This window comes from Orcinus orca, chromosome 15, assembly GCF_937001465.1.
Source record: "Orcinus orca chromosome 15, mOrcOrc1.1, whole genome shotgun sequence".
NCBI classification, from domain to species: Eukaryota; Metazoa; Chordata; class Mammalia; order Artiodactyla; family Delphinidae; genus Orcinus; species Orcinus orca.
The window spans coordinates 82,009,725-82,037,413 of NC_064573.1; the positions used below are offsets into that span (position 1 = coordinate 82,009,725).

The 27,689-nt window shown below is 48.2% G+C and overlaps 1 protein-coding gene across 1 annotated transcript in view; it reads left to right on the forward strand.

Annotated features, from left to right (window-relative positions):
* The window catches only part of CFAP251 (cilia and flagella associated protein 251), a 69,294-nt gene extending 51,824 nt beyond the window's left edge, over positions 1-17,470 (forward strand). The window contains 3 exon segments of the mRNA XM_033440886.2: positions 14,587-14,815; positions 15,921-16,022; positions 17,209-17,470. Coding sequence (XP_033296777.2) covers positions 14,587-14,815; positions 15,921-16,022; positions 17,209-17,345 — 468 coding nt within the window. The 3' untranslated portion in view covers positions 17,346-17,470.
* The last annotated feature ends 10,219 nt before the right edge of the window (positions 17,471-27,689 follow it).

Genomic DNA, 27,689 nt, shown 5'->3' on the forward strand with positions numbered 1-27,689 from the left:
TTAGAAACAGACTTGCCATAAAGATATTCTTGTAAGGCGGATTCCTTACCAGAGTTTGATGTTGGTAAGAGCATGGGCTTTGGAATTAGACAGAAGGCCCCTAGCTACATGAGGACCAGCCTCATCCAGTTCAAAGAGTTGATGCCCGCACAGCACTTGGCACAGAGTAGGCTACGTAGGAAGAGCTCAGTAAATGCTCGCTGTTGTGATCCTTTCCCTGTAGTTGCCATTCACCTGGCCTGTGTGAATGGGCTGCTCCTGCGAGGTGGGTGCTCATCCTGGGCTGCGGATGGAGCTCAGGAGATGCAGCCGCTCCTCAGAGCCTCGTAGCACACCCCATCTGTAAGGGGCTCCCAACAGGGACCAGAGGAAATGGTCCTCGTGGAAACTGGGGCTTAAAATGCAACTGATTGGGTTCTCTTACTGGAAATGCTAACACATTCTTATCGTAGAAAGTTTGGAAAAGATACACAAGTGGAATGAAGAAAATAATTACCTATAATCCCAGTACACAGAGACAACAGTTATTGGTATCTTCCTGGATTGATTTATATATAATGTGTATATATATATATATATATATATATATATATATACACATAATTTTAAAAAAACTAATGGGTACCATATTGAATATATATTTTTATCCTATATTTTCACTTGATATTATGTAATACGCATTTCCCATTTCATTAACAATTCTCTGAAAACTTGATTTATAAAGGATATAGCTTAATTTTAAAACTTTGTCTGATTTAGAAAATAGACCTGTAAAGAAGAAAATAGAAATGCCTCAGAGGTAATCATTATTAACATTCTGGTGGACTTCCTTCTATTGTTTTATGTTTAGATATAGATAAACAAAGGATTGTCATTATATGGTGTATATAGGTATATACGTCAACGTTTTGCAGAGTACGTGTGTATGTATATGTATACGTGTATAGCAACATTCTCAGTAACTGTTGTTTTGTGAGCATGTGGTGAAAATTCCTCGATAATATGCTTTTTACCCCTGGCTTTATTAAGGTATAATTGACATATAACATTGTGTGCATTTAAGATATTCAATATAGTGATTTTATATACGTATAAATTAAAAAATTATTACCACGGTGTGGTTAGTTAACACATCCATCCCCTTGCATAGTTACAATTTTTTGTGTGTGATGAGAACTTTAAAAATCTACTATGTTTGCAACTTTCAAATATACTGTACTGTATTGTTAACTAGAGCCCCGATGCTGTACCTTACATCCCCAGGACATGTGTATCTTATAATTGGGAGTTTGTACCCTTTGACCACTTTTCACCCATTTCTCCCACTCCCCACCCCCTGCCCCTGGCAACCACCAATCTGTTTCTATTTCTGTGAGTTTGTTTGTTTTTGTTTTTGTTTGCAGTATGCAGGCCTCTCACTGTCGTGGCCTCTCCCGTTGCGGAGCATAGGCTCCAGACGTGCAGGCTCAGCGGCCATGGCTCACAGGCCCAGCCACTCCGCGGCATGTGGGATCTTCCTGGACCAGGGCACGAACCCGTGTCCCCTGCATTGGCAGGCAGACTCTCAACCACTGCGCCACCAGGGAAGCCCTCTTGTTTTCTTGATAAAAGCCATTCTGACAGGTGTGAGGTGATAGCTCATTGTGGTTTTGACTTGCATTTCCCTTATGGTTAGTGATGTGAGCACCTTTTCATGTACTTATTGATCATTTGAATATCTTCTTTAGAAAAATGTCTATTCAGGTCTTCTGCCCATTTTTTAAGTGGGTTATTTGGCTTTTTGCTATTGGTTGTGAGTCCCTTATGTATTTTAGATATCAACCCTTATCAGATATGTGTGGTTTGCAAATATTTCCTCCCATTCTGTAGGTTGCTTTTTCATTTTGTCGATCGTTTCTTTTGCTGTGCAGAAGCTTTTTTTTTTTTTGCGGTACACAGGCCTCTCACTGCTGCGGCCTCTCCCACTGCGGAGCACAGACCCCAGATGCACAGGCTCAGCGGCCATGGCCCACGGGCCCAGCCACTCCACGGCATGTGGGATCCTCCCGGACCGGGGCACGAACCCGCGTCCCCTGCATCGGCAGGCAGACTCTCAACCACTGCGCCACCAGGGAAGCCCTGTGCAGAAGCTTTTTGGTTTGCTATAGACAACATGCTTTCGAAAGGCTGTATACTCAGTTGATCCCTTCCCCAGTTGACAGACACATAGGTTGTCTGAAGTATTTTGGCTGTCAGAGACATGGCTGTGATGCACATCTCTGTGTATGGTTTTTGCATACTTCTCTGATTATTTTCCTGGGTCAGAGTCCTAGAAGTAGAATTACTGGGTCAGAGAATATGAACTTTAAGGCCCATTGCCAAATAGTTTTCCAGAAATGTAGCATTTTGCAGCTCACCATCAAACATACATAACTCCTGAAACCCAGCTAAGACTCAATGTTCACATTAGGTGTCCGAGCACATTTTAGTGATGTGAGCTGTGGTCCCAGTCATTTCCCTTGGCTTCAGTGGCCTACCCAGAATCACCTTTTTTTGGGTGCTCCAAGTATGACTGGAAGGTGACTTTTATTCTCCAAGTAGCATCTGGAGAAATGAGTTTTCAGAGCCCATAAACCCAGCTGAGTCTTGAATGAGTACCTTAAAAACATCAGGGGGACTTCCCTGGTGGCGCAGTGGTTAAGAAGCCACCTGCCAGTGCAGGGAACACGGGTTCAAGCCCTGGTCCGGGAAGATCCCACATGCCGCAGAGCAACTAAGCCCGTGCACCACGACTACTGAGCCTGTGCTCTACAGCCCACAAGCCAAAACTGCTGAGCCCCCGTACCACAACTACTGAAGGCCATGCGCTCTAGAGCCCGTGCTCTGCAACAAGAGAAGCCACAGCAATGAGAAGCCCGCGCACCACAACGATGAGTAACCCCCGCTCGCTGCAACTAGAGAAAGCCTGCGTGCAGCAGCAAAGACGCAACGCAGCCAAAAAAAGAAAAAAGTCAGGGATTCTTTAAGCTCCTCAAAAGGTCTTTTGACCAGTGTTCATTTTGTAAAAGTATATGGTCAGAAACAGAAGCAACTACCCGTAAAGTTTGTGCGACCCACATAAAAGTGTTCCCTAGAGCTGTGTTTCTAAAGCATGTTCCTTAGAACATTGTTTCCCAAACTGGCAACCTGCAACAGAATTACCTGGAGCATTTATTAAAAAATCAGATTCCTGGGCCCCATCCCAGACCTAGCCAATCAGAATCTCAGTGTATGGGGCCTGGGAGTCTGCATTTTCCACTTTGCCCCTTACCTGGTAGTCCAGCCGGGAAGAGGCCCTCCTCCACAGTGCCGCAAAGACTCAGTTGCTACCTGCAGTGTCTAAGGATCATATTCATATGAAACTCACCAAAATGCCATCATGGGGGCTTCCCTGGTGGCGCAGTGGTTGAGAGTCCGCCTGCCGATGCAGGGGACACGGGTTCGTGCCCCGGTCCAGGAAGATCCCACGTGCCGTGGAGCGGCTGGGCCCATGAGCCATGGCCGCTGAGCCTGCGCGTCCGGAGCCTGTGCTCCGCAACGGGAGAGGCCACAACGGTGAGAGGCCCGCGTACCGCAAAAAAAAAAAAAAAAAAGCCATCATGAGCCAGATGTCTCACATTTCCTGTAAGCACTCAGGAGCCTCTCTCTGATGGCTGCAGATCCAAGCCTTCCTACTAGGGAAGCAGCACTGGGTAGCGGCTGGGAGCACAGGCTCCTGGGTCAGGTGGCTCTGGGTTTGACTCCTGACTATAACCACTTGCCAGCTGTGAGACTTGGTCAAGTTTCTGAACCTCTCTAAGCCTCAGTTTCCTCATCTGTAGAATGGGGCTAATAGTAGTACCCAGCCCCTGGAATTATTGTGACGATTAAATGAGTATCTGATTAGTACAGTACAGGGCACATGTTAAATGTTTGAAAAAACACCATCCAGTGTTATTACCTCCACCATCCATCCTGTCCTCGTCTCTGGATGTGTGATTATAAAAGGCCTTTAGATGAAGGTCTCTGTGACCCTGTGGATCTTTGTTTATAATACCCTCTCTAAAATCAGTTTTTTATTTTCTTGATTTGTCTGGTAAAGAGACTTTATGTAAATGGCCGAAAGTCATCATGCTGATGGCAGCCTTCTCACTCAGGATTCTTGATTTTAAACCCTGGGCCCGTGTAAATGTGTCCTCTGCAGTCCTGCTTTGTCGATAAGGGAATTCTGGGTGTTTATCCTTTGTGACTGTCACCCACCTGCCACATGAATCACTGAAGGAGGAGGGTGGCACAGAGTGGCTGTGGTTTTTCTGCTTCCTCTAGAAGTAAGAAGTGTAATTACCAAAGGCTCACTCCGTTGTCCTATCATTGGCCAAAAATAATAAAGCTTAACAACCTATCGAAATCTTGCTGATGAGTAAAAAGTACCCAGAGGGACTTCCCTGGTGGTCCAGTGGTTAGGTCTCGCTGCTTTCACTGCCAAGGGCCCCGGTTCAATCCCTGGTTGGGGAACTAAGATCCCACAAGCCACGCAGCGTGGCAAAAAAAAAAAAAAAAAGTACCCAGAAAAAAAGGTTAGTCTGCAACAAATGTTATAAAGTGACATGGAATATTATTTTACCCACATTAAAATGGTCATTGCAAGGTTGTCACTGACTGTTGTGTCACTGACTGTTGTGTCCCCCCCCCACCAGCTGCTAAAAAGGGGTTTCAGTGCCCCACTCAGTGTCTTCATAAGTCCCCTGGAGTCCAGGGTTTTTAATCCACTTAAAAAATAAATTTACTCTTTGGAGATGTTTTCTGAAGGCCCCCGATCCAGATGTGGCCACATCTGAGTGCAAACACTGTTCGCTGATGAATTAGTTTATATCTGAAGCTCCGAGGGGAGAACTTTTTGATCTCTAGTTTCCATCAGATTTATAGCGATTTTAATAAAAATGTTTTCGGGGCTTTGAAACTTTTAAACCCAGGCTTCGTCATGGTTAATGAAACATTTCCTCTTAAGATGCAGCTGTTCCCCCTCCCCCGAGAAGTGGCATGAAGAAGTATGTGCCGCTGATAAGAGTATTTTCACACTTGGTTACTTGAAAGACTTAGAAACACAGACTCAAGCCAGCCCCCCAAGGCTCTACATTATTTATATCTTTTCTTATGTCATTTTAACTGCCTTGGGGATTTGAATCTAGTCAGTGTGGTAGATTGAAGCCAAATTATACAAGAATGTAACCCTCCCCAAAGAATCCCTAACCATTCCCATCTTCTGCAGAACACAGCCAAAGAGGTGAGGTGGGCTGCTCTTACAAATCTTCATTTTTTTTTAAAAAGAAAGATCTTCAATGTTTATAATGTTATAAACCCTAAGTTTGGGTTCCTAAGTTAGGGCTCTTCACAGTTTGTATAGCTGATTTCACATATGAGAAAGTGTCATCTTCCAGCTTTACAGATATATTTTCCCCCCCGGGACTTTGGAATATCGTGTTGGGGCCTGTGCGTCACGTGTGTCCCCTGGTCACTTGTGGCTATGTTTCTATTTAGCTTGCAGAGCGTTACAGATTCTTGATGGGTTTTTGCAATGAATTAACAGCAGTTCGACCACTTAGTTCTATAAATTGAGGCCAATCCTGGCAGAGAGGTGTGTGCCCAGCAAGAGCTCACATCGTGGAGGCTCAGCAGATCTTGGTCGGACGAGTACACGAATGAACGATATGCTCACCAGTCATGTTTGACTGCAGAAACAATAAGGAAGACAGAATCCCTGACATTATTGTTTGATCTCAGAGTAATGAATAGTAGCCCTAACTATTTGGTATACTCAGCAGCTTTAGCCTTGTTTAGGAGGGTTTGGAGAGGAAATAATCACTTAACTTTTTAAACGTGCTTACCTTTGGACCCAGCAATTCTGCTTTTAGGAGTATATCCCGCAGGAAAACTCAGGCAAGCGTAACAGTGATGTACTGCGGGATAGTTTGTAATAGTGACAAATTAAAACGACCTTAAGGTCCGTTGATAGGAGATGGGGTGAATCAAGTAAGGCACACCTACACTCAATAGTTATTAAACAGTGAAATTGACCTATGATTCTTTTTTTTCTGTCCTCTTCTTTTTTTTATTTTTTAATTTTATTTATTTGGCTGCCTCGGGTCTTAGCTGCAGCGCACGGGCTCTTTGTTGCCGTGCGCGGGCTTCTCTCTAGCTGTGGCACGCGGACTCCAGAGCGCGTGGGCTCAGTAGTTGCGGCGCATGGACTTAGCTGTCCCGTAGCATGTGGAATCTTAGTTCCCCGACCGGGGATCGAACCCACGTCCCCCGTATTGGAAGGCGGACTCTTAACCACTGGACCACCAGGGAAGTCCCTGACGTATGATTCTTGACTCAGAAAGAATGTGCTGGTTTTGTTGTTAAAGGACAGAAGGAAAGTTGCAAAAGAGTATGTAAAGCATGACCTCATTTCATTAACAATAATATATAGATCTCATATATGCCTAGCAAAACTGAAAGAACTTCTTCCAAACCTTTAACGACACTGACCTCTGAGGCACGGGATCCGTGAGAACTTTTACTCTCTACTTTCTACATATCACCCCCGTCAGCTGGGGCCTCTGGTACCAGCTGGAACCCAGCCCTGGCTCCCACCCATAGTCTGAGCTCGGGGCTGCCCTGGGGGCTCGCGCTCTCCTGGCCTCGGGGCTCCCCCGTGTGCGTGTGCACACTCCAGGTCATTCCAGACGTGACGCTCAGCATCTTCCTCCTTTTCCACAAACACAGAAAGCCCACCCACACAAGACAGCTTCCCTGGAACACTGGGAATCACCAGAAGGATTCACGCATAACCGCCTTCCGCAGCAGCTTACCTAAAACTCATTAGACCTTCTCCCCCGTGCCGATGACCACCCCCAGGGGGGCTTCCTTGCTGGTCTTGACCCCCCACCGAGCTCTGCTCCCCCTCTTCCTTCCCTGAGGAGCACCCTCTCCCGTCCCTCTGCTGGCCGTGCCAGTTCAGCTCTTAGCTTCTATTTCTAAATCTGCAGTATAAGCCCATCTCTAGGGTTTACAAATGAAAAAACTTCCCATTTAGTCGCATCCACTCTCCTTAGAAGACCATCGTGGCTGTAAATTGCCGGGGAGAGGGGAGGCTCATACATGCATTTCTGTAGAATTTAATTTTTCTTAACTACAAGCAGTAGCTTGTATTGCTTTTGTATTCAGAACAAAACCCAGAAAGATAAACGAACAAATCCTCCCCAAGCCTTGTGTGCTAATCTTTGTGGCTAAACGGCAGTCCCAGCTGGGATGGAGGGAGCGTAGCCAGGTGGCACAGCCGCCCACCGTAGGAGGAGGAGAAATTTGAGCCAACGGTCATGGGCACAGTTTCCGCTCTGATGAAGACCCCAGGGGAATTGGGAAATTTGCACTTTGAAGAAAGGTCCTCAGTGGGTTGGATTTGTTCTGAAGCATAAATATCACGAGGTGTTTCCATCCTGAAAGTGAGAGAAATGGCCCACTGCTGTCGGGAGGCCTTCCTGGTCCACTGAGAACCCTACTCCAGGGAGCACTGCTGTTGTCACACTTACAGCATCTAAAGAAAGAAATACTAAAATGCTGCGCGGCCACTAAAAAAGAATGCAGCTGATGATATCAATAACACCAACAGCGGCAACAGCAGACCAGCCCTTCTCGCTTGAGCGCTCGCTGAGAGCCAAGGACCGTGCCAGCCCCCCTGGCGTTTAGTCCTCACGGCAAGAAGATGCTTTTATCACCTCCATTTTACCAACCAGGACAGTGAGGCTTAGGGGGATGAGGAGGCGTGCACGGCCACTCGGGGCCGCGGTCTGTACCCCAGCTGGCTGGTCTTAGTGCAAACAAAAGTCAGGACATCAAACACTGGCTATTGCTGAGGGATGGGGAATGGTAGAGCACTTTACTTCTATTCTTTACATCTCCAGTGTTTGCATTTTTTATAACAAGCACATATTCATCTTTACTGGTTTTATGATGGTAAAAGAATAGATCATAGTCATGGTGAAAATTACATTTTTAAAAACTGATGGCATTTGCTTTGTTACGTGCCTTTGCCATTGCTTCACCTCTGTATTATATTTCTTTTTTTTTTTTGGCCTCACCGTGAAGCATGTGGGATCTTAGTTCCCCGACCAAGGATCAAACCTGCACCCCCTGCATTGGAGGTGCGGAGTCTTAACCGCCGGACTGCCAAGGAAGTCCCTATTTTTCTTCCTTTTGTTATTATTATTATTATTTTTGGCCACGCCTCATGGCTTGCGGGATCTCCCCTGACCAAGGCAGTGAAAACGCAGAATCCTAGCCACTAGACCACCGGGGAACTCCCTATTTTTTTTCCTTTTAATCAACTTTATTGAGATATATCACATATCATACAATTTACCTATTTAAAGTGAGTCAGTGGCTTTTAGTATGTTCACAGGGTTGTGCAACCATCACCACTATCGAATCCTAGAACATGTTTATCACCCTAAAAAGAAACCCTGTACCCATTAGCCGTCACTTCCCATCCCCCCTCCTCAGGCCCTGGCATCCACTAGTCTACTTCCCATCTCCGGATTTGCCTCTTCTGGACATTTCATATAGATGGAATCATGTGATGTGCGACCGTTTGTGTCTGTCTTCTTTCACTGTTTTCAAGGTGCATCCATGTTGTAGCATAATCAGTACTTCACTCCTTTTTCTAGAGGAGTAAAGAAAAGAGAAGCCACTGCGGTGGCTTCTCTTGTTGCGGAGCTCGGGCTCTAGGCGCATGGGCTTCAGTAGTTGTGGCTTGCGGGCTCCAGAGCGCAGGCTCAGTAGTTGTGGCACACGGGCTTAGCGGCATGTGGGATCTTCCTGGACCAGGGCTCGAACCCATGTCCCCTGCATTGGCAGGCGGCTTCTTAACCACTGCACCACGAGGGAATTCTGTCATTCAGATTTTAAAACCTTTAAAAACATTCACCTGGGGTGGGGAAGAATTCCCGGAAGTGCTTGCAGCCTGGGCCCCATGAGGGGCTGGGCAGAGGTCACCATAAAAGGCGCTGGGAATGGTGGTGTTGTCATCTCTGAGTCTCCCCCCGGCCGGCAGACAGCAGGGAGAGAGCGCTGTGGCCCAGCACCAATGGCTGGCCTTCTCCTGGGTCGGTGTCCAGTGGGCAGGACCTGACGGGAGGCAGCTGTTGTGCAGATAGTTACTGGAGAGGGGGGCAGTTGTGAGTGACAGAGTGATGCGCCAACAGCAGAGGCATCTGCAGCCCTGGAAGCTGCTGCCCAGACCCTCCTTCCCTGCCCCAGGTCAGTGCGAAACGCCGCCGCGATGGACCACACGGAGGGGGTGTGAGGCGAAGAGGATGCTGTGAGGAAAGACTGTCTCCTCATTTGCCAGGGACGGTCTAGAGAGCACTAGGTGTGTCTAAGGAGGAGGGAGAGTCCTTCCAGCCCGCGAGTCTATGAAACTATCACAGAAGAAACCGACGCGCACCAGGAGCCCCTTTATAAAGACGAGGAATGGCGCCAGTTCAAGTGTATCATGTTCCTCTCCGTTTAACAGGGAGGTTATAAAACTTAATTATAAGACACAATTCTAAGGCCATCGGTGGCTTCCTGTGGCTGACAACAGGATCGCAAACCCAAAGGCCTATGGGGAGAATGACAGCGGCAGGAGTAAAGCAGTCCTGGGCCAGGGGACCCCGGCCCTCCAAGGACAGGCCACCCTCACGTCTCAGGGCCTGGGCAATGGGTACCAGCAGAGGTCCAGGGGCCGACTGTGTAAATGTTTAAAAGTTATAAATCAGGAATTCCCTGGTGGTCCAGTGGTTAGGGCTCTGCGCTTTCACTGCCGAGGGCCCAGGTTCAATCCCTGGTTGGGGACCTAGGATCCTACAAGTTGCATGGCGCGCGGCCAAAAAAAAAAAGTTATAACTCAAATGACAAGCTGTTGAATAGATACTCGGCCTCGACAGTTCTACCTTTTTTTAAAATTTTTTAATTAATTATTTTTGGCTGTGTTGGGTCTCGTTGCGCACAGGCTTTCTCTAGTTGTGGCGAGCGGGGGCTACTCTTCGTTGCGGTTCACGGGCTTCTCGCTGCGGTGGCTTCTCTTGTTGCAGAGCACGGGCTCTATGCATGCGTGGGCTTCAGTAGTTGTGGCTCGCGGGCTCAGTAGTTGTGGCTCACGGGCTCTAGAGCGCAGGCTCGGTAGTTGTGGCGCCCAGGCTTAGTTGCTTCGCGGTATGTGGGATCTTCTCGGACCAGGGCTTGAACCCGTGTCCCCTGCCTTGGCAGGAGGATTCCTAACCACTGCACCACCAGGGAAGCCCCCTTTTTTTGAGTTTTAAGAGAACTTCTTCCATGGCCTCATTGTGCCCACGGTGTTTCATTCATTCAGTAAACGTTTCTCTGGGCCCCCACGATGTGCCGGGCTCTGAGCAAAGCTGCTGTGGAAATAGAGATGAACACTATTGCTACAGCTTAATGGAGGAGACAGATGTGGGCCTGAAGAATTAGAATATGCCTCACAGCTGCCACCCACCATTGCTCTGTGATGAAAATCACAAGCCGGATGCTGATTCTTTTTGGCATGAGCGTCACCTCCGCTAGCCGCTGTGGTGTAAGAGCTGGTTCTCAAAGCTGTGGCCCCGAGACCAGCAGTCTGTGCTTTTTCTTTTTTTTTTTTTGCATTACGTGGGCCTCTCACTGCTGTGGCCTCTCCCGTTGCAGAGCACAGGCTCCGGATGCGCAGGCTCAGCGGCCATGACTCACGGGCCCAGCCGCTCCGCGGCATGTGAGATCTTCCCGGACCGGGGCACGAACCCGCGTCCCCTGCATCGGCAGGCAGACTCCCAACCACTGCGCCACCAGGGAAGCCCCAGCAGTCTGTGTTTTAAGGGGCCCTCCTGCTCATGTTGATACCTGATAAAGTTTGAGATCCCATGCCTTAAAGCCATACTTCTCAACCTTGGCCACACATTCATATCCCCTGGGGAGCTTTTAAAAACTATGACTGCTTATACTCCACCCCAGAACAATTAAATCAGGATCTCTGGGAATGGGGCCGAGGCCTTAGAATGTTTAAAGCTCCCTGGGTGAATCAAAGGAACCACTGCCTTAGTGCATGACAGGCCGGCGTGAGAATGCCAATAGTAGGCCGGGCTGAGCCAGCCAGAGCGCTCTGGGCGACCGCGGGGCCTGGGAAGGCTCTGGGCATTCCATTCGGGCTCCGAGGTTCCTCTCCCAAGCACGAACCTCGTTTAGACACGTAGCAGCACCTGCCTCTTCAACTAACCCAGAGTAGGCTCGGGAAAGAGACGTCATGATGCTGAAGCTGCCGGCTCTCTGCCTGTGGAGCAGTGATCTTCGGCCAGTCATTTGGGGAAAGAGAGTAAGAGGTGAGTCACCTACAGAGTGGTTTGTGCCAAGAATGTTCCCTGAGATCTTTGGAACGCTCCGGGTGTGAGTAACTCCAGGCACGTTTGGATTCCTTCTTTGTCCTCTTCGGGTTAGTCTCCTATTTCTCAATTGAGTTTGAATCGTATATCGCGTTTGTAAAGTACACGTGTCATTTACGTTATAATTTATGTATTTATAAATTATAATTTATGTTATAATTACATGCATTGTAATTAGCAAGGGCATAGGAAGTTTAGGAATCACAAGAACAATTACTGCCGGTTGAGTGCTGACTGTGTTAGGCACTGTGTCAGCACTTTAGATACATTGTCACGGTAAGCCTCAGATCAGCCCACTGCAAACGGTTTACCATGTTACTCCCTTTTTCAAGACAGGAAACTGAGGATAAGGAATGTTAAGTTACTAACCCGAAGTCACATAGAAAATGGCAGAACCAGGTTTTGAACCTAGGTCTGCCATCAAAGATCATAGTGTTAGCCCCAGTCTCCTTTGGCTCATAGTAAGTGGTGGCACATGCATTTACTAATAGTATTAAAATCACATAGTAGAATCTGTAAATAATATATGCTACTGGATAGTTTTATTTATACACAAAATTGTACATAATTTAACATGCAGCTGTACATAATATAAACTCAACAAATGCTGTATATGAAAATGTTACCAATTAGAGCTACTTGCATAGTACCAATTACGGTTCGTTTGTATCCATAACCAATGATGTTATATCTAAAGACCATTCCTGGAATGTTGCATTGAAGATATATGGCTTCTTTGAAAATATTAGGCGATTACTAAGATACAGTGTAAAAAGGGGAAAAGCAGGATACAAAAGCAGGATACAAAAAAGGATATATACACGTACCAGTTTTGCAAAAAAAAATAGACACATGTGTTTTATATGCATGGGAAAAAGTGGAAGGAAGGTACCCCAGATCTTTCACAGAAATGATGGCTGGACTGCAAGAAGTTTGTATTTTCTTCTTGATACTTGGGGCAAGACCAAGACACTAGGCTGTTCCAGACAGGCTAATATTTGGCGTTGCTTCAAACTGGTGCTCTTTCCATTTTTGTTCTACATTTATTTAGTGGACAGGGAGAAATTGGCTATCTATTGATAAATATTGTGTACAAATATAGATTCTCTTCCTGATTCATTCCTACAGACCAAAGAAGTTCAGGTTCTGGGGGAAAAAAATTATTTCCCACTTTTCTGTGGCTCTTATTCTCTCTCTCTCTCTCTCTCTCTCTGTAAAATTCAAAACCCTGCAATTTGGAGGGACACATATTAGTTTCAAATGTAGACACTAAAATAAATTACTCATTTCTAGCCCTTTGTCAGGCACCGTTCAGGTTTCTGAATTTTAGCCGGCTGCAGTGTGCGTGGTACAAAAATACTGCACAGAGAAGGCTGATGGGAGTGGGGAGTGGTTTCGTTTGTTTCTGTGTTCTATTTCTCGCCTCCTTGCATTTTGCCAGTTACGCAAGGAGCCCTGTGTGGAGACCTGCATTAACTGGCGCCACATTTCCATTTGAATCCACAGACATGTCAGCACTCTGCTCATTCTAGGAAATTTGGAAAATACGCAAAGAGTGACTTTCCAAATCAGAAAGCAGCCCTCACAGAATGAGCTGGGAATTGTTCCCTTTTCTTATGTTTTTGGGAGAGTTTGTGGGGGATTGGTATTCTTTAAATATTTGGTAGAATTCACCAATGAAGCCATTTGGTCCTTGGTTTTTCTTTGCGGAAGCTGTGAAGTTACTAATTCAATCTATTTACTTGTTATAGGTCTGTTTAGATTTTCTCTGTCTTCTTGAGTCAGTTTTGGTCATTTGTATCTTCCTAGGAATTTGTCCATTTCACCTAAGTTATCTGATTTGTTGGCATATAATTGCTCATACTCTTTTTAATCTCTGTAAGATTGGTACTGGTATTCCCTCTTTCATTCCTGATTTTAATAATTTGAGTCTTTTCTCTTCTTTTTCTTGGTTAGTCTCGCTTAAGACTTGCCAACTGTGTTGATATTTTCAATGAATGATGGCTTCTTAGGTCTTCAATTTAAAAATTATATCACATAAGTTGTATGTATGTTACATAGAATCTTTTGAGTATATAAAACATTGCAGGATAAAGATGGAAAAGAAAGAAAGGAGAAAAGAATCATGGTGCAGTTAGTTGCCTTAAGAAACTTACCACAGCCTTAGGTCCTGTATTTGAGTTTCACACTGAATTATTTGCTTGTTCATCTAAACTAATTTCTAAATTCTTCAGGATTCCATCTTTTTTCTTTTTCTTTTTTTTTTGCGTTACGCGGGCCTCTCACTGTTGCGGCCTCTCCCGCTGCGGAGCACAGGCTCTGGACGCACAGGCTCAGCGGCCATGGCTCACGGGCCCAGCTGCTCCGCGGCATGTGGGATCCTCCCGGACCGGGGCACAAACCCGTGTCCCCTGCATTGGCAGGCGGACTCTCAACCACTGTGCCACCAGGGAAGCCCAGGATTCCATCTTTTAAATGAAACTAATATCTTCTTCACAAAGCAAGGATGTAGTAGATACACTGTGAGATACTTAGGTGAAAAGTGAAGAAATGAAACACTGTTCATGCCAATGCTAATAGTATTGACCAGTTGGACAGTGGATCAAAGCTGCTGTAAAATTTAGTACCACAAAGTGGGTGGCTTCACACAACAGGAATTTATTCTCTCATGGAAGTCTGAAATCAAGGTGTCAGCAGGGTCATGCTCTCTATGAAACATGTAGAGGATAATGTGTGTCCTTGCCTCTTCTATCTTCTGCAGTTACCATCAATCTTTGATGTTCCTTGGCTTAAGCTGTATCCCTCCAACCACTGCCTCGGCCATCACATGTCCATCTTGGCCCTGAATGTCTCTTTCCTCTCTTTATGAGGATACCGGTCATGTTGTATGAAAGGCCCACCCTCCTCCAGTACAACCTCATCTTAACTAATGACATCTGCCCTGAGGGACTGAGGGACTGGGGGTTAGGACTTCAACCTATCTTTGTTTGGAGGGGGGATACAGTCAACTCATAACATACATGTTCTAAGCTAACGGTGAACATTTGTCTGTTACTCTCCAATTCTTAGAAGTCTATCAAAGTGTCTTTTCTGCTTACCATGGTCTTTTTTTTTTCCCCCTAAACCTCTTTCCTAGATTGAAGATATGTTTAATGAAATCAGATTTAGTGAGTATGTGGACACTGGAAAACTAATTGACAAAATCAACCTACTGGATTTCTTCAAAGTTTACCTTAATCACAGGCCACCCTTCGGTAACACCATGAGTGGCATCCAGCGGAGCTTTGACATTCTTGGTTTTACCAATTCAAAGGGAAATAAAGCTATTCGAAGAGAGGATTTTCTGAAACTGCTTCAAACCAAAGGTAAATACCTAAATAGGTATATCTCGTAACACCCTTGAGCCATTCCCACTGGAGAGAACTGAGCTGGGAGACAGAACGCCCCCCCGGCATCTCTAATTTGACTGGACTTCAGCCACGAGGATGCCGCTTACTGACCCACGTGGCTGGCAAACACGGGGTAAAGGGAAGGATGCCGGGAACCAGAAGGATGCAGTTTATGTTTCAACTTCCTGGAGCTGCAAGATTCAGGGCCTTCACTCGTAAAGCAGGAATACAAGTGCCAGCCATCAACCTCACAGAGCTACTACGAAACTGGGTTGCATTTGTGAAATAAAACCACACCAAAGTAAAACTTTTCATTTTTACCTATTCTTTTCCTCATCGTACTTTTTAAAAAAATACATTTATTTATTTATTTTTGGCTGCTTTGGGTCTTTGTTGCTGCGCTCGGGCTTTCTCTAGTTGCGGCAAGCGGGGGCTACTCTTCGTTGTGGTGCGCAGGCTTCTCTCTTCGTTGCAGTGCGTGGGCTTCTCATCGCAGTGGCTTCTCGTTGCAGAGCACGGGCTCTAGGCGTGTGGGCTTCTGTAGTTGTGGCACGCGGGCTCAGTAATTGTGGCTTATGGCCTCTAGAGCGCAGGCTCAGTAGTTGTGGCGCACAGGCTTAGTTGCTCCGCAGCATGTGGGATCTTCCCGGATCAGGGCTCAAACCCATGTCCCCTGCATTGGCAGGCGGATTCTTAGCCACTGCGCCACCAGGGAAGTCCTTCCTCATCGTTTTATGTGAGGAAGTCAAGTAGCCCTTTTCTCTGGGCGATCATTTCATCTTAGCCAAACTGCTGCTTCTAATGTGAGGGAATTTGAAATGAAGCTAAGCACAGTCTTTATCAGAGTGCTGTCTTCTTTCTCTGCACAAGCCCCAACACAGCCCCCTGGGTTGGAGTCCCATTTTTAGCACCATATAAGGAAGTCTATGTGACAGTAACATGGGACTCCCTAGAATGTTTTTGGGTCTCAAGGAAACAGTGGAATCATTCTCTTGAAGACCCCAGAATGATGATGCTAAACTCTGACGTGAGGCTCAGTCCCATGAGCTGAACAGCCCCCTTTTCCCTTTGTGATGCCCAGGTGAGCACATGACGGAAGAGGAGATGTCTGACTGCTTCGCTACACTGTTCGGACTGAATCCTGAGGGCTGGAAATCCGAGCCCGCAGCCTCTTCTGTCAAAGGTACTACAGTGGGCTCTGTCTGGACACGTAGCTGAGCTGCACTAATTTGTTGGCGACTTAAGTGCATTTAAGTCTTCTAACTGGTGCAAGCCACTCTCCTTCATACCATGCACACAACAAAGCAAGTCTGTCGGGAACGCAACATGAATAAGTTATAAAAAGACCAGGGAGTGTTGGTCATGTCTAAGAGATGAAAGCTTTTGTTCTTGTGCTCCGTCCTTCCTTCGTGTCTCCCAGCCTTGTTTCTTCCCTTTATACCCCCGATTCAGTCCTCATCTTTCCAGCATGGGTAGGCGAATCTTGGCCACTAGTAGAGGATACAGTTCGGAAGCTCTTTCAGAAGAGGTATCGTCATGAGAGCCTTGGATAAGGAGCGGCAGGGACTCGGCAGGCAGGCACGAGCCCGACTTCAAGCTGCCAGAGCTTGAACATCTTTAAAGATCATCCTGGGACTCCCCTGGCAGTCCAGTGGTTAGGACTCCGCGCTTCCACTGCAGGGGGCGTGGGTTCGATCCCTGATCAGGGAACTAAGATCCCGCATGCTGTGCAGTGTGGCCAAAAAAAAAAAATCCTCCTCTCCTTTCCTGTCTGAGGATTTCCCACCTCCTTCTTTTAGCTCACTGACGCCCTTTTGCTGGAACGTGTCCATGGACAACCCCGAGTGCTGCCCTGCTGCCCCCATGGGGTCGGGAGCAAAGACTCCTCACCAGGCTTCCTTCTCCCTCTCCTTCTGTTGTCTGTTCCCAATTTCAAATTGAACAGAGTTCCTAACACAGATAGTTCTAGACTCCAGGAGCTGATTGGTCATTTCCAACCTGCAAGCTCCTCTATGCCATTCCTTGTGTACCTGGGATCTCAGAATGTAACTTTCCCAATTGTTTTATATACACACACATGTATACAGTGTTCCTAAGTGTCTCAAAACAGTAAAATCAATGATGCCTTGTAGTTGAGGCTTTCCAGTGAAGTGTGCAGAGTTTTGGGTAACAGTGCTCCAAACCCAAACCACAAAGGAGGGATTTTAACCAGCTTCCACCCAAAGGTTTTCAGGGAATCAGGGCCAAATCCCAGTACAAAGCTCCTCTCACTTTTGTTTAGTATCATTTCCTCATATTTTTGGAAAATGCTTCTGAGTTAGAAACCTAATTGTTATGAAGGCATTTGCTTTCTTTTCTTGTTTGGTTAGGTTCAGACATTTGCTTTGAAGAAGAACTTCCAGACGAAATCACTGCAGAAACATTCACGACTCAAATTCTTGGCCTAACCATTTCCCAAGATTCTGGACAAGATCCTACGGTCAGTGAAGTTGAAAGGAGTGCCTGAAGCACAAAGGACTTTGTGTGTGTGTGTTTTTTCCACAGGGCACTGCTTTTCCCACATTTCCCTACCCCTACTCTAATCTTCAGAACGTTTAGACATTAAAAGCAAATTTCTGTTAAGCAATGGAATTCACAAAGTTGGACATTCCACTGTTTCTGAAATAGAAAAGTAGGTGGAGGCAAGAAAAACGATGGCAGCTGGATGGAAAGGGTGTCTGGAGACCCCGGCCGCCATTCTCATGCCTAATCCACGGCAGTGCTGCCTGGAGGGGGTTTGGACAGGATGAGAAGGTGGCGTGGTCCCCGGGGTCAGAAGGGGCCTCAGCCAGCAGCAGGCCTTCCTCGTGGCAAGTGTGGCCTTATTTCTATCCCCTCAAGTGGCACCTGGACCCTTAGCCTAATGTGGCCTGATATGGGTCATCCCAGCCTGCTATTGGGCGGGGGCTTTGGGTGCTCTGGGCTCCCGAGAGCCCCGGCTTGTGGCTTCTTATGAGCAAAACCCCTGAGCAGTTGTTGTGTGCGACCGTTATGAAGAGCATCCCCGGCCATGCTTAACGCTGGTGGCACCTGCCAGAGAGAATGCGGAACAGCAGCCCCGGAGCCCTGTGTGTACCGCACCTGGACCAGAAACGGCCGGCCGGCCTCCCCGGGGCAGAGCTCAGCAGACGGGAGCCGCCCCCTCACACAGCGCACGCGCCGCAAGGCCAGCGTGGTTGATTCGCAGCCTTGAACTCCGCTGGGCTGCAGAACTCGTAGCAGGCGAAAGCAGTTCCCCGCCGCGGCTCGGGGTGTTGAGGGAACGTGACTCAGGCTTCAGCAGCATTCTGACCTTGAAGATAGGGTACCCTCGTCATATAAACAGATGGAAGTTATGGTCTGATTTTAAGAGTTTTGTCCTCAGTTATGAGGTCTCACTCAGGCAAATGGGCCAAAGGTTATTCTCCACACGTGCTTGGTCCGACACAACCGCCGGCCAGTACCAGCTCCTTCCCCGGAGAAACCAGCCTTTGAGATGATGTTTCTGACCCCCGGAGCAGGGGTCTGTGTGAGAGAAACAGAACGGCTGCAGCACCCTCCTCCAGGCACAGAGCCCCCTGCGTGGCGGCCGTTTGGAAACCTGGCTCTGTGGGTCCTTGGGACAGCCTGGAACACAGAACAGAGCTGTATCCCCCACCGCGGCTGTGTCACCACCGCCTCGGGACAGCCGGCGCCCGCTCGTCACACTGTATACCTCCAGGGCTTTGCAACCTGGTTTACATTTGGTTCTTTTTGAAAAACACGAAAAGGAAAACAAGCTTTGTGAATCAGCTTTGCAGCTGCTGAGGGCTTAGGAGAGACAGACTAGCAAGCCAGTTAAAAAGTTCCCGGGGACATGTTAGGGAGCAGAAAACTCTCAAGTGACTTGTTCTCTTCAGAAAATAACTCAGAATGGGATACACTCTGGACACCCACCAGGGGCTTCTTTCATCAGGTCCGGCGCCCTCTTTTTGATTCTTGTTGACGACATATATTGGAGTCATCGTCTGGAGCAGAACCGGCCCGTGAGCAGTTGGACCCGCAGCGGCGGGGCTGGTGAGCGGGAACCGCCATCAGGCCCAGGCTGAGCCGCTCGCTCTGTGCTGAGTCGATAGGGGAAGGGTGAGGGTCAGGGTGGCCGTCCATCCGGGAAGGCGCAGATAGCAGGGGACCGCAGCATCCGTGTCAGCGGCGTTCCCACCCTGCTCCCAGCCCAGCCAGGCCGCGGGCGCCCCTTCTCACCCTTTCTGCTGCTGCTTTTCTTGGGGGAGCTCTCAGCTTGTCCGACCAGGGTGAAGAGCAGCTTACGTGCACCTTCCATCCCCGGCGAGGCGTCTTCACCTGCTGGCCACGCAAGTGGTGGCGAGGCCGGGCCCCAGCACCCGGGTCCAGGGCAGGAAGATGAGGGCTGCCTTCCTGCCCAGAGAGCAGAGAGCTCAGACTCTCCCAGCCATGTGGGTAGCAGAGCAGCAACACCAGAAATGGAGGGAGCAGAGACCCAAGACGGACGGTCTCGCTGGGCTTGTACATCGGACGCAGGGGTGAGACGCTGGACCCCAAAAAGCACCATGTGATGTTCTTTTGAAAAAATAATACTGTTTCAGATGGGGCCTCTGGCTACCGACCTCTGCATCCTGGCCTGTTGCTTCCAGAGTTCAGGAGCCCGTGGAAAAGCCATGATCGTCCAGGAACCACCCAAAGCTTCCCCCGCCCCCCACTCTCTCCTCCAGACCCCCAGGCCCCTCCTGGGCAGGATGAATGTCTTGTTTGCACAGCACCAGCCCAAGGGCCGGGCCGGCCTGGGCTTGCACCCTGCCTCTGCCATTTAGTAGCACCCTGTGTGCCCTTGGGTGTGGCTAATCTCTTAAACCTCAGTTTCCCCCTGGAACAACTCCTGGGGTGGTGGTGAGGATTAAAAGAGATATTGCAAATAAAAGTGTTCCTGGCATAACGTAGTGCTCAAAGTAGGACAGCAGCTATTATCACTGCAGGCAGAAACTGTGCCTGAGACTGGGGAAGACGTTTGATGAGAATTAATCTCTCCTGACTCCAGGGTTTTAGCATCTGTTAACACTTGCTCAAATAGGGGTCTCTGCAAGCTTTGACAAAGGACCCTTGATAAATATTTGTGGAACGACTGAATGAAAGAACGTGAAGCTTCAGTGCTCTTTTAATAGCTGACTTAGCTTTTGAATCAAAGTGAATCCGGCCCCCGCAGGCCATCTGCATCAGGGTCAGCAGACTCTCTGGAAAGGGCCAGAGGGTAAACAGTGGGGATCTGTGGGCCGAGTGGGCTGGTGGATGCCTCACCTCGGCCGCTGGAGCACAAACGCAGCCACACAGACTCTGGTCCAGGAAAGAACGAACGTGGCCCCCTTCCAATCAAACTTAATTTGTGGACACTGAAACTAATTTGGATTTCATGAGAATTTCCACATACCGTGAAAACTTCTTCTTCTGAGATTTTTTTCAACCACTCAAAAACGTGAAAGCCAGTCTTAGCTTGCGGACCACACGGACACGGCAGCCCGGATCTGTCCCGCAGGTTGGAGTTTGCTCCACCTTCTAGGCCAGGATGACTCTTTCCAACGGAGTTTTACAAATACGACGTACGTGTAAAACACCTGACTAGTACTCTTCAAAAAAGCCCAGGTCATGACAAACAAGAAAAGGCTGAGAAACTGTCCCAGGTCGGAGGAGACTAAGGCGACACGATGACTAAATGTGAAGCAGGATCCTGGGTTTCTGGAACGGAAAAAGGACACTAGGAAGAACCCGGTGAAACCCAGAGGAAGTCTGTGGTTCAACTGATAGCATTGGGCCAAACTTAATTTCTTAGTTTCGATCAATGTATCTTGGTTGCCTAAAAGTGCACACGAGGGAAGCTGGGCAAAGGGTCTGTGTTAACTCTCCATACTACCTTTGCAAATCTAAAATATTTCAAAATCAAAACTATATTTAAAAATGAGGGAATTCCCTGGCAGTCCAGTGGTTAAGACTCCGTGCTTTCACTGCCGGGGCCCGGATTCGATCCCTGGTCAGGAAACTAGGATCCCACATGCCTCGCAGCGCGGCCAAAAAAAAAAAAAAAAAAAAATTCCTGTACCACCTTTCTGCCTCAGCCACCCCTGAGTTGTTTCCACGAGCTGCCCTGTGCCCCACAGCTCTCAAGCCAATGCTCTTGAAGCCAGTCCGGGCCCCTGCTCGTGGGTTGCCTCACGTGCCAGCTGTCCTCTGTGAACCCGCTGTGCTTCGCGACAGTGTAGACAAAAAGGGGCTTTTTTTTTTTTTTTTTTTCAGAAAGATCTGTGTCCTAAAGCCATGGCTGCCCTAGACCCTGGGGTTTTTGGCCTGACCATGTTCTTGAGAGATCTGGATGACAGAGGTTCCCCTGCAGGCAGTGGCTCAAAACTGACTATAATGAATAGACACAGGACACTGGGACTCAACAGTAAGTTGCCACCCTATTCATATGTCATATAACATCCTCTGCTAGCTTAGCTTAAAGGAATATCTCACACACACACACACACACACACAGGCACACAACCCGAGTTGATGCAACATTCTTCCAGGGCAGTGTGATGCTGAGTGTAGGGCCCAAGCTCGCGGGACAGTAAACCCGTCGCGGGGTTCTTTACCGTGTTTCCTGGGCTGCTGATGCCCGAGGCAGGCCTCTCGCCCCCGCCGATAACCATGGGTATTTATCAGTGCCCAGGTGAGAGGCATCAGGCCCCGAAAATCACTCTCCACTGTTGGCAACCCTGCCTTTTTCTCCATAGTTTGAAATCACCAGCTGTGAGTGGGGAAGCTCAATACCAAGGTCGCCCCCATGGAAGGGAACGAGCCATTGTGTTTGGCCCTGCACCCCCTCTTGTTCTCTCCTTATTTGTTGATGGGAAGTCACAAAACACTTCAATGTAAACATGGTATTTATTTTTTTAGATCTTAGTCGTTAAAGCAAGTGGGTTTTTTTCCTTTGGGCGGGGGCGAGTTTAGTTCCAACAACCACGACAAGCTCTTTGCCAGCACTTCAGACAACACACAGCGTGTGCTGTGAAGGGTAGTCCCCACAGCGTGTCTGTCCTGGTGGAGGGAGCAGTGGGCGGTATTGTGGACCCTGGTTCTGATGCAGAGAGAGAGCATCAGGTGTAGGCGCTGTCTAAAGTGCTGGCCGCCACCCAGCTTCTCCTCCGTGTGCATCTGATTGCTTCGGAGATGGACTTCATCCATCCATTCATTCATGAATTCAGCGAAGAGTGAGTGTGCGCCAGCACTGCGGTAGGGCTGGGGGTACAGGGGTGGACAAGACGGGCATGGCCCTTGTCTTCGGGGATCTCTGATTAAACAAACACATAACTATGTCGTTGCAAACTGCGGTCATAGAGGAAGAGCCAGGGGCCTATGAGATAGAATATCATGAGGGAAATGTGCTTTAGTTAAGTGATCAGGGCCGGTCTCTCCAAAGATGAGGCTTGTAAGTTAAGAGACAGTCATGGAAAGAGTGGGGAGAACCTTCCAGACCGAGGGGACAGTGCCACCAAGGCCAGAGCATTCAGTGAACCAGAGGTTTGTGTGGTCAGACCCTAGAGAGGGACGTAGGCTCAAGGTGGGGTCCTCAGGAGTCTAGAACGACCTCTGGCATTCCTTCAGCACTGCCGTTGCATGGTGCTTCCTCTCGAGTCCGAACAGGAATGTTTTCACGTGGGCGATGGGCAGGAGGAATGGAGGGAGGCCAAGTCTTCAAGAAGATGATCTGGCCTTTCTCATTCCTTCACTTTCAAAGAGTCTTGATGTGGGACTTCCCTGGTGGTGCAGTGGTTAAGAATCCACCTGCCAATGCAGGGGACACGGGTTCGAGCCCCGGTCCGGGAAGACCCCCACATGCCGCAGAGCAACTAAGCCCGTGCGCCACAACTCCTGAAGCTCGCGCGCCTAGAGCCCGTGCTCTGCAACAAGAGAAGCCACCGCAGTGAGAAGCCCTCCACCACAGCAAAGAGTAGCCCCTGCTCGCCTCAAGTAGAGAAAGCCCGTATGCAGCAACAAAGACCCAATGCAGCCAAAAATAAATACATAAATAAAATTTTAAAAAATTTAATTACAAAACCTTGGAGAAGCTTTTAAAAACAAAACAAAACAAAGAGTCTTGATATGGGGTATGCTGCCGCTCAGAGGCTCCCAGGAAAGACCATAAATAAGTCTTGTGAGGAACCAGCCCTGAAGCTGGTGTGTTCTCTCACGTGACACTGGACAAAGGTGGGAAAGCTCCCAGTGGGTTTCAGCCCCGTAAACCTTAAACCCTGAGTCGGCATCAATACATCCTTCTTAGTTTTCCAGGGATTTCGACATTTTAAAAAGATGTAACCACAATTTTCTCCGTGATCTTGTTGTCCCTTTGTGCACAACCATGTTTAACTACACAGTCCCCTGAGTCGCTGGTGGTATCCCAAAGGCAGCCAGGTGTACAGCGAAGCTTCACCAGAGCTGGCCACGTACCCCTCCCTCAGTGTGCTGTCCGTCACCTCTGCCTTTCACGAGGATAGATGAGAGAATAGCAGTAACTTGTGCCAGATCCTCTAACAGTGACCTCAGTTGAACTCTGTGTGCCCTGGTGCTAAGGCCTAAGATAAAATGTGGCGGGAAGCATGTTTCTTTCCCTTTAGAAGGTTATATTGTAGCGAGGGAACAGACCTGTCAATAATAATACAGTATTTTGTGATATGACATAGGGGCGTCCAGAGCAGATGGGGCAGGAAGGAGGAGGCGATCAGGGCGGGTGGAGGAGACATTACATAAATGAGCCGCTCTAAGCCCATCTGAGCAGTGCCGGGGAGCAGTGGCAGGAGAGCAGCCCAGAGAAGTCAGTGATCACATTATAGCTGGCCTTGTGTGCTGAATCAGGGAGGTTAGGCTTGATATGAAAGGGAAGGGGGAGAAGTGGATCAGACTTGGATCTCAGAGGCGTAGGGCTGGGTGATGGGCAAGAGGGATTGGCTGGGGAAAGGGCCCACGGCGAGGGGATTGTTATAGTAGTTTGGGGAGAAGTGAAAGATTGCAACAAGAGAAAAGACATTCAGGAAGGATAAATAAGTATACAGACTGAGAGGCAGCTTAAATAGGGTATCAGCCATGATCTTTGGTTTGGAGCAATAGAAGTTGGCTCTGGTTAGCTTCAGGGGAAAAGGGACCTTATGTGAAGACTATCAGGTAACTCATAGGCTCAATGGAGCGACTGAAGAAGCAAGCTCTGAAAATGACCAGGAACCAACGGCAGCCAGGATGCCAATGGCGCTGCCACCACTGGGAGCTCAGCGCCTCCGATACTTAGGCTCTCCAAGGGCCACTTCTGCTGGAAGTCATTTCTCCGCTGCCCCTGCACACCCTCAGACATCAAAGTCAAAATCAAAACCACAATGAGATACCGCTTCACCGCCACAGGACTAATATGAAAAAGACAGACGATAACAAGTGTGGGTGAGGATGTGGAGAAACTGGAACCCTTGTACGTTGCTGGTGGGAATGTAAGATGGTGCAGCTGCTTTGGAAAACAGTCTGGCAGTTTTTCAACATGTTAAGTACAGAGTTACCATATGACCCAGCAATTCCCCTGCTGGGTATGTAGCCAAGAGAAATGAAAATATACATCTGCACAAAAACCTGTATACTTATCATCATAGCAACGTTATTCATAATAGCCAAAAAGTGGAAACAACCCAATGTCCATCAATGAATGAATGGATGAACAAAATGTGGTAAATCCATGTAATGGAATATCATTCAGCCATAAAAAGAATGAAGTATTAATACATGGGATGAACCTTGAAAATATGCTAAATAAAAGAAGCTACGGGGCTTCCCTGGTGGCGCAGTGGTTGAGAGTCCGCCTGCCGATGCAGGGGACACGGGTTCGTGCCCCGGTCCAGGAAGATCCCACATGCCGCGGAGCGGCTGGGCCCGTGAGCCATGGCCGCTGAGCCTGCGCGTCCGGAGCCTGTGCTCTGCAACGGGAGGGGCTACAGCAGTGAGAGGCCTGCGTACCGCCAAAAAAAAAAAAAAAAGCTAGGCACAAAAGGACACATATTGTATGATTCCATTTATGTAAAATGTCCAGAATAGGCAAATTCATCGAAACAGGAAATAGACTCTTGGTTGCCTAAGGCTGGGGGGGAGAAAGAATGACAGCAAATGGGTAGAGGGTTTCTTTTTCAGATGACAAGAATGTTCTAACATTGATTGTGGTGATGGTTTCACAGCTCTGCGACTATACTAAAAAACACCTTGGGCTTCCCTGGTGGCACAGCTGTTGAGAGTCCGCCTGCCGATGCAGGGGACACGGGTTCGTGCCCCAGTCCGGGAAGATCCCACATGCCACGGAGCGGCTGGGCCCGTGAGCCATGGCCGCTGAGCCTGCGCGTCCGGAGCCTGTGCTCTGCAACAGGAGAGGCCACAACAGCGAGAGGCCCGCGTACCGCAAAAAACACACACACACACACACACACACACACAATACACCTTAAAAGGGTGAATTTTGGGACTTACCTGGCTGTCCAGTGGTTGGGACTTCGCCTTCCAACGCAGGAAGTGCGGGTTCAGTCCCTGGTTGGGGAGCTGGGATCCCACATACCTTGGGGCCAAAAAAAAAAGGCCAAGACATAAAACAGAAGCAATATTCTGGCGGGTTCAGTGGAGACATTAGAAATGGTCCACATCAAAAAAAAAAAAAAAAACCAACCAAAAAAAGGGTGAATTTTATGGTATGTTAATTATATCTCAATAAAGCTATTATTTAAAAATAATCGACTGGCAACCCAATTAAAGAAATGGGCAGAAGACCTGAATAGGCGTTTTCTAAAGAAGACGTACAGGTGGCCAACAGGCACATGAAAAGATGCTCAACATCGCTAATCATCAGGGAAATGCAAATCAAAACCACAAAGAGACATCACCTCACATCTGTCAGAATGGCTGTCATCAAAAAGACCACAAATAACAAATGTTGGCGAAGATGCGGAGAAAAAGGAACCAGTCACTATATTATATTCCTCAAACATATTATATTGTAAATCAACTATACCTCAATAAAAAAGAAAATCAACCTACTAGACCATCCACCTGGGTAAGGTTGGGACCCATGCCCAGGACCTAACCCCCTGGGAAAAAGAGGGACAAGCCACCTCTAGCTTCTGTAGTGGGGGGCAGCCTCCATCCACAAAGGCTCACCCAGAACTAGGAAGGGTATTCAGATGCTGGGCGGCCAAAATGACTGCACACGTGGGAGCGAGAGAAGACATTCGGGAAGCCTCCTGGATTTCTGACCTAAGAGCTCACCAAGCACATTGGTAGATGCATTCCAACTCTGCTCCAGGTCACTGGGTCATGACCGGACTTCTGTGTTTAATCATTCATTGTTGGAAGAGCCTGCGTTACACCGTCTCACCTCTGAACACATCTGTCTCTTGAAGCACTTTATATCTACTATCTCTTTGTTTCTATATGGCCTCAAGTGGCCCAACTTTTAGGCAAGCCAGTGGCTGCATGCATGGATATACAACTTGCTAGTCTATTAGTATTTGAGCTGGTGACCATTTTTAGAGCTGTAATTACAGGCAAGAAAAAGTAGGCAGAGAAGCAAATTGGAGTATTTGATTTATCAAAGAAAATTTTTTTAATGGCTCCCCAGTCTACCTGAAATTCATCATCAGGCCCACATTGTGGGGGAGACGTTCCCTACGATAATTCGGGATCCCGTTGGGCTCCACCAGTGGCGTGCTGGTATATATTTACCCGTCCTCTCTGGGTGGGGGAGGGACAGGAGGGTCCTGAGAGCACTCCCACAGGGCTGATTTACAACTCTCCACATCCTGATGACTGTGGAGTGGGGAGCACCGGTCCAGAGACACAGTCAGGAGAGCGGGGCTCTGGCCCGAACTCTGCTAACTGGCTGTGTGACCGGATGGTAGCGTCCCTTTTTTTTTTTTTTAATATTTTATTTATTTATTTATTTATTTATTTATGTATGTATGTATGTAGGCTGCACTGGGTCTTAGTTGCAGCACGTGGTTCTTCGTTGCGGCATGTGGCATCTTTGTTGCGGCGTGCAGACTTCTTAGTTGTGGCACGCATGCGGGATCTAGTTCCCTGAACAAGGATCGAACCTGGGCCCCCTGCATTGGGAGCACAGAGTCTTACCCACTGGGCCACCAGGGAAGTCCCAGGAGCATCCTTTTCTGTGAAAGGAGGGAGGCTTCAGCCTCCGCAGCTCATCCCTTCTGTTCCTGTCTCCGAGTAAGGGACTGTATTTCATTCTGTGGTTGGAGTGTTCCCTTCATAGTTTTCCCTCTTGGCTGGGCCTTGCTAACGACCTGCTCCCCAAACACCAAAGCACCTCTGTTTATGAAAACAGCGCTCGGTCACAAGTTGCTAGGCAAGGACCAAGGTGCCCAGAAGCGCCAGGGCCGGGCCTGCATTTTCCTCACAATCACCCATCTCCATCTCTGTTCCAGAGTTATCCTTCCCCTCCCCACACCTCCCACCCCATGGTGAATGAGCCTTCATCCCGGAGGAGGAGTGACGTAAGGGTTGAATTTACCAGCCTAGGAAGAGTAGTGTGACTTCAAACCCCAGTGTGGGGCATACTGATGCAAAGATCGTCCAGGTCTGTTATTTAACAAATGCTTTCTGGTATCTAGCAGTTACTGTGTGCCAAGTGCTGTTCTAAATTCTTGACAAATACTGTTTTGTTTTTTGTTATTGTTGTTGTCGGTGGTGGTTTTTTTTTCGGTACGCGGGCCCCTCACTGTCGTGGCTTCTCCCGCTGCGGAGCACAGGCTCC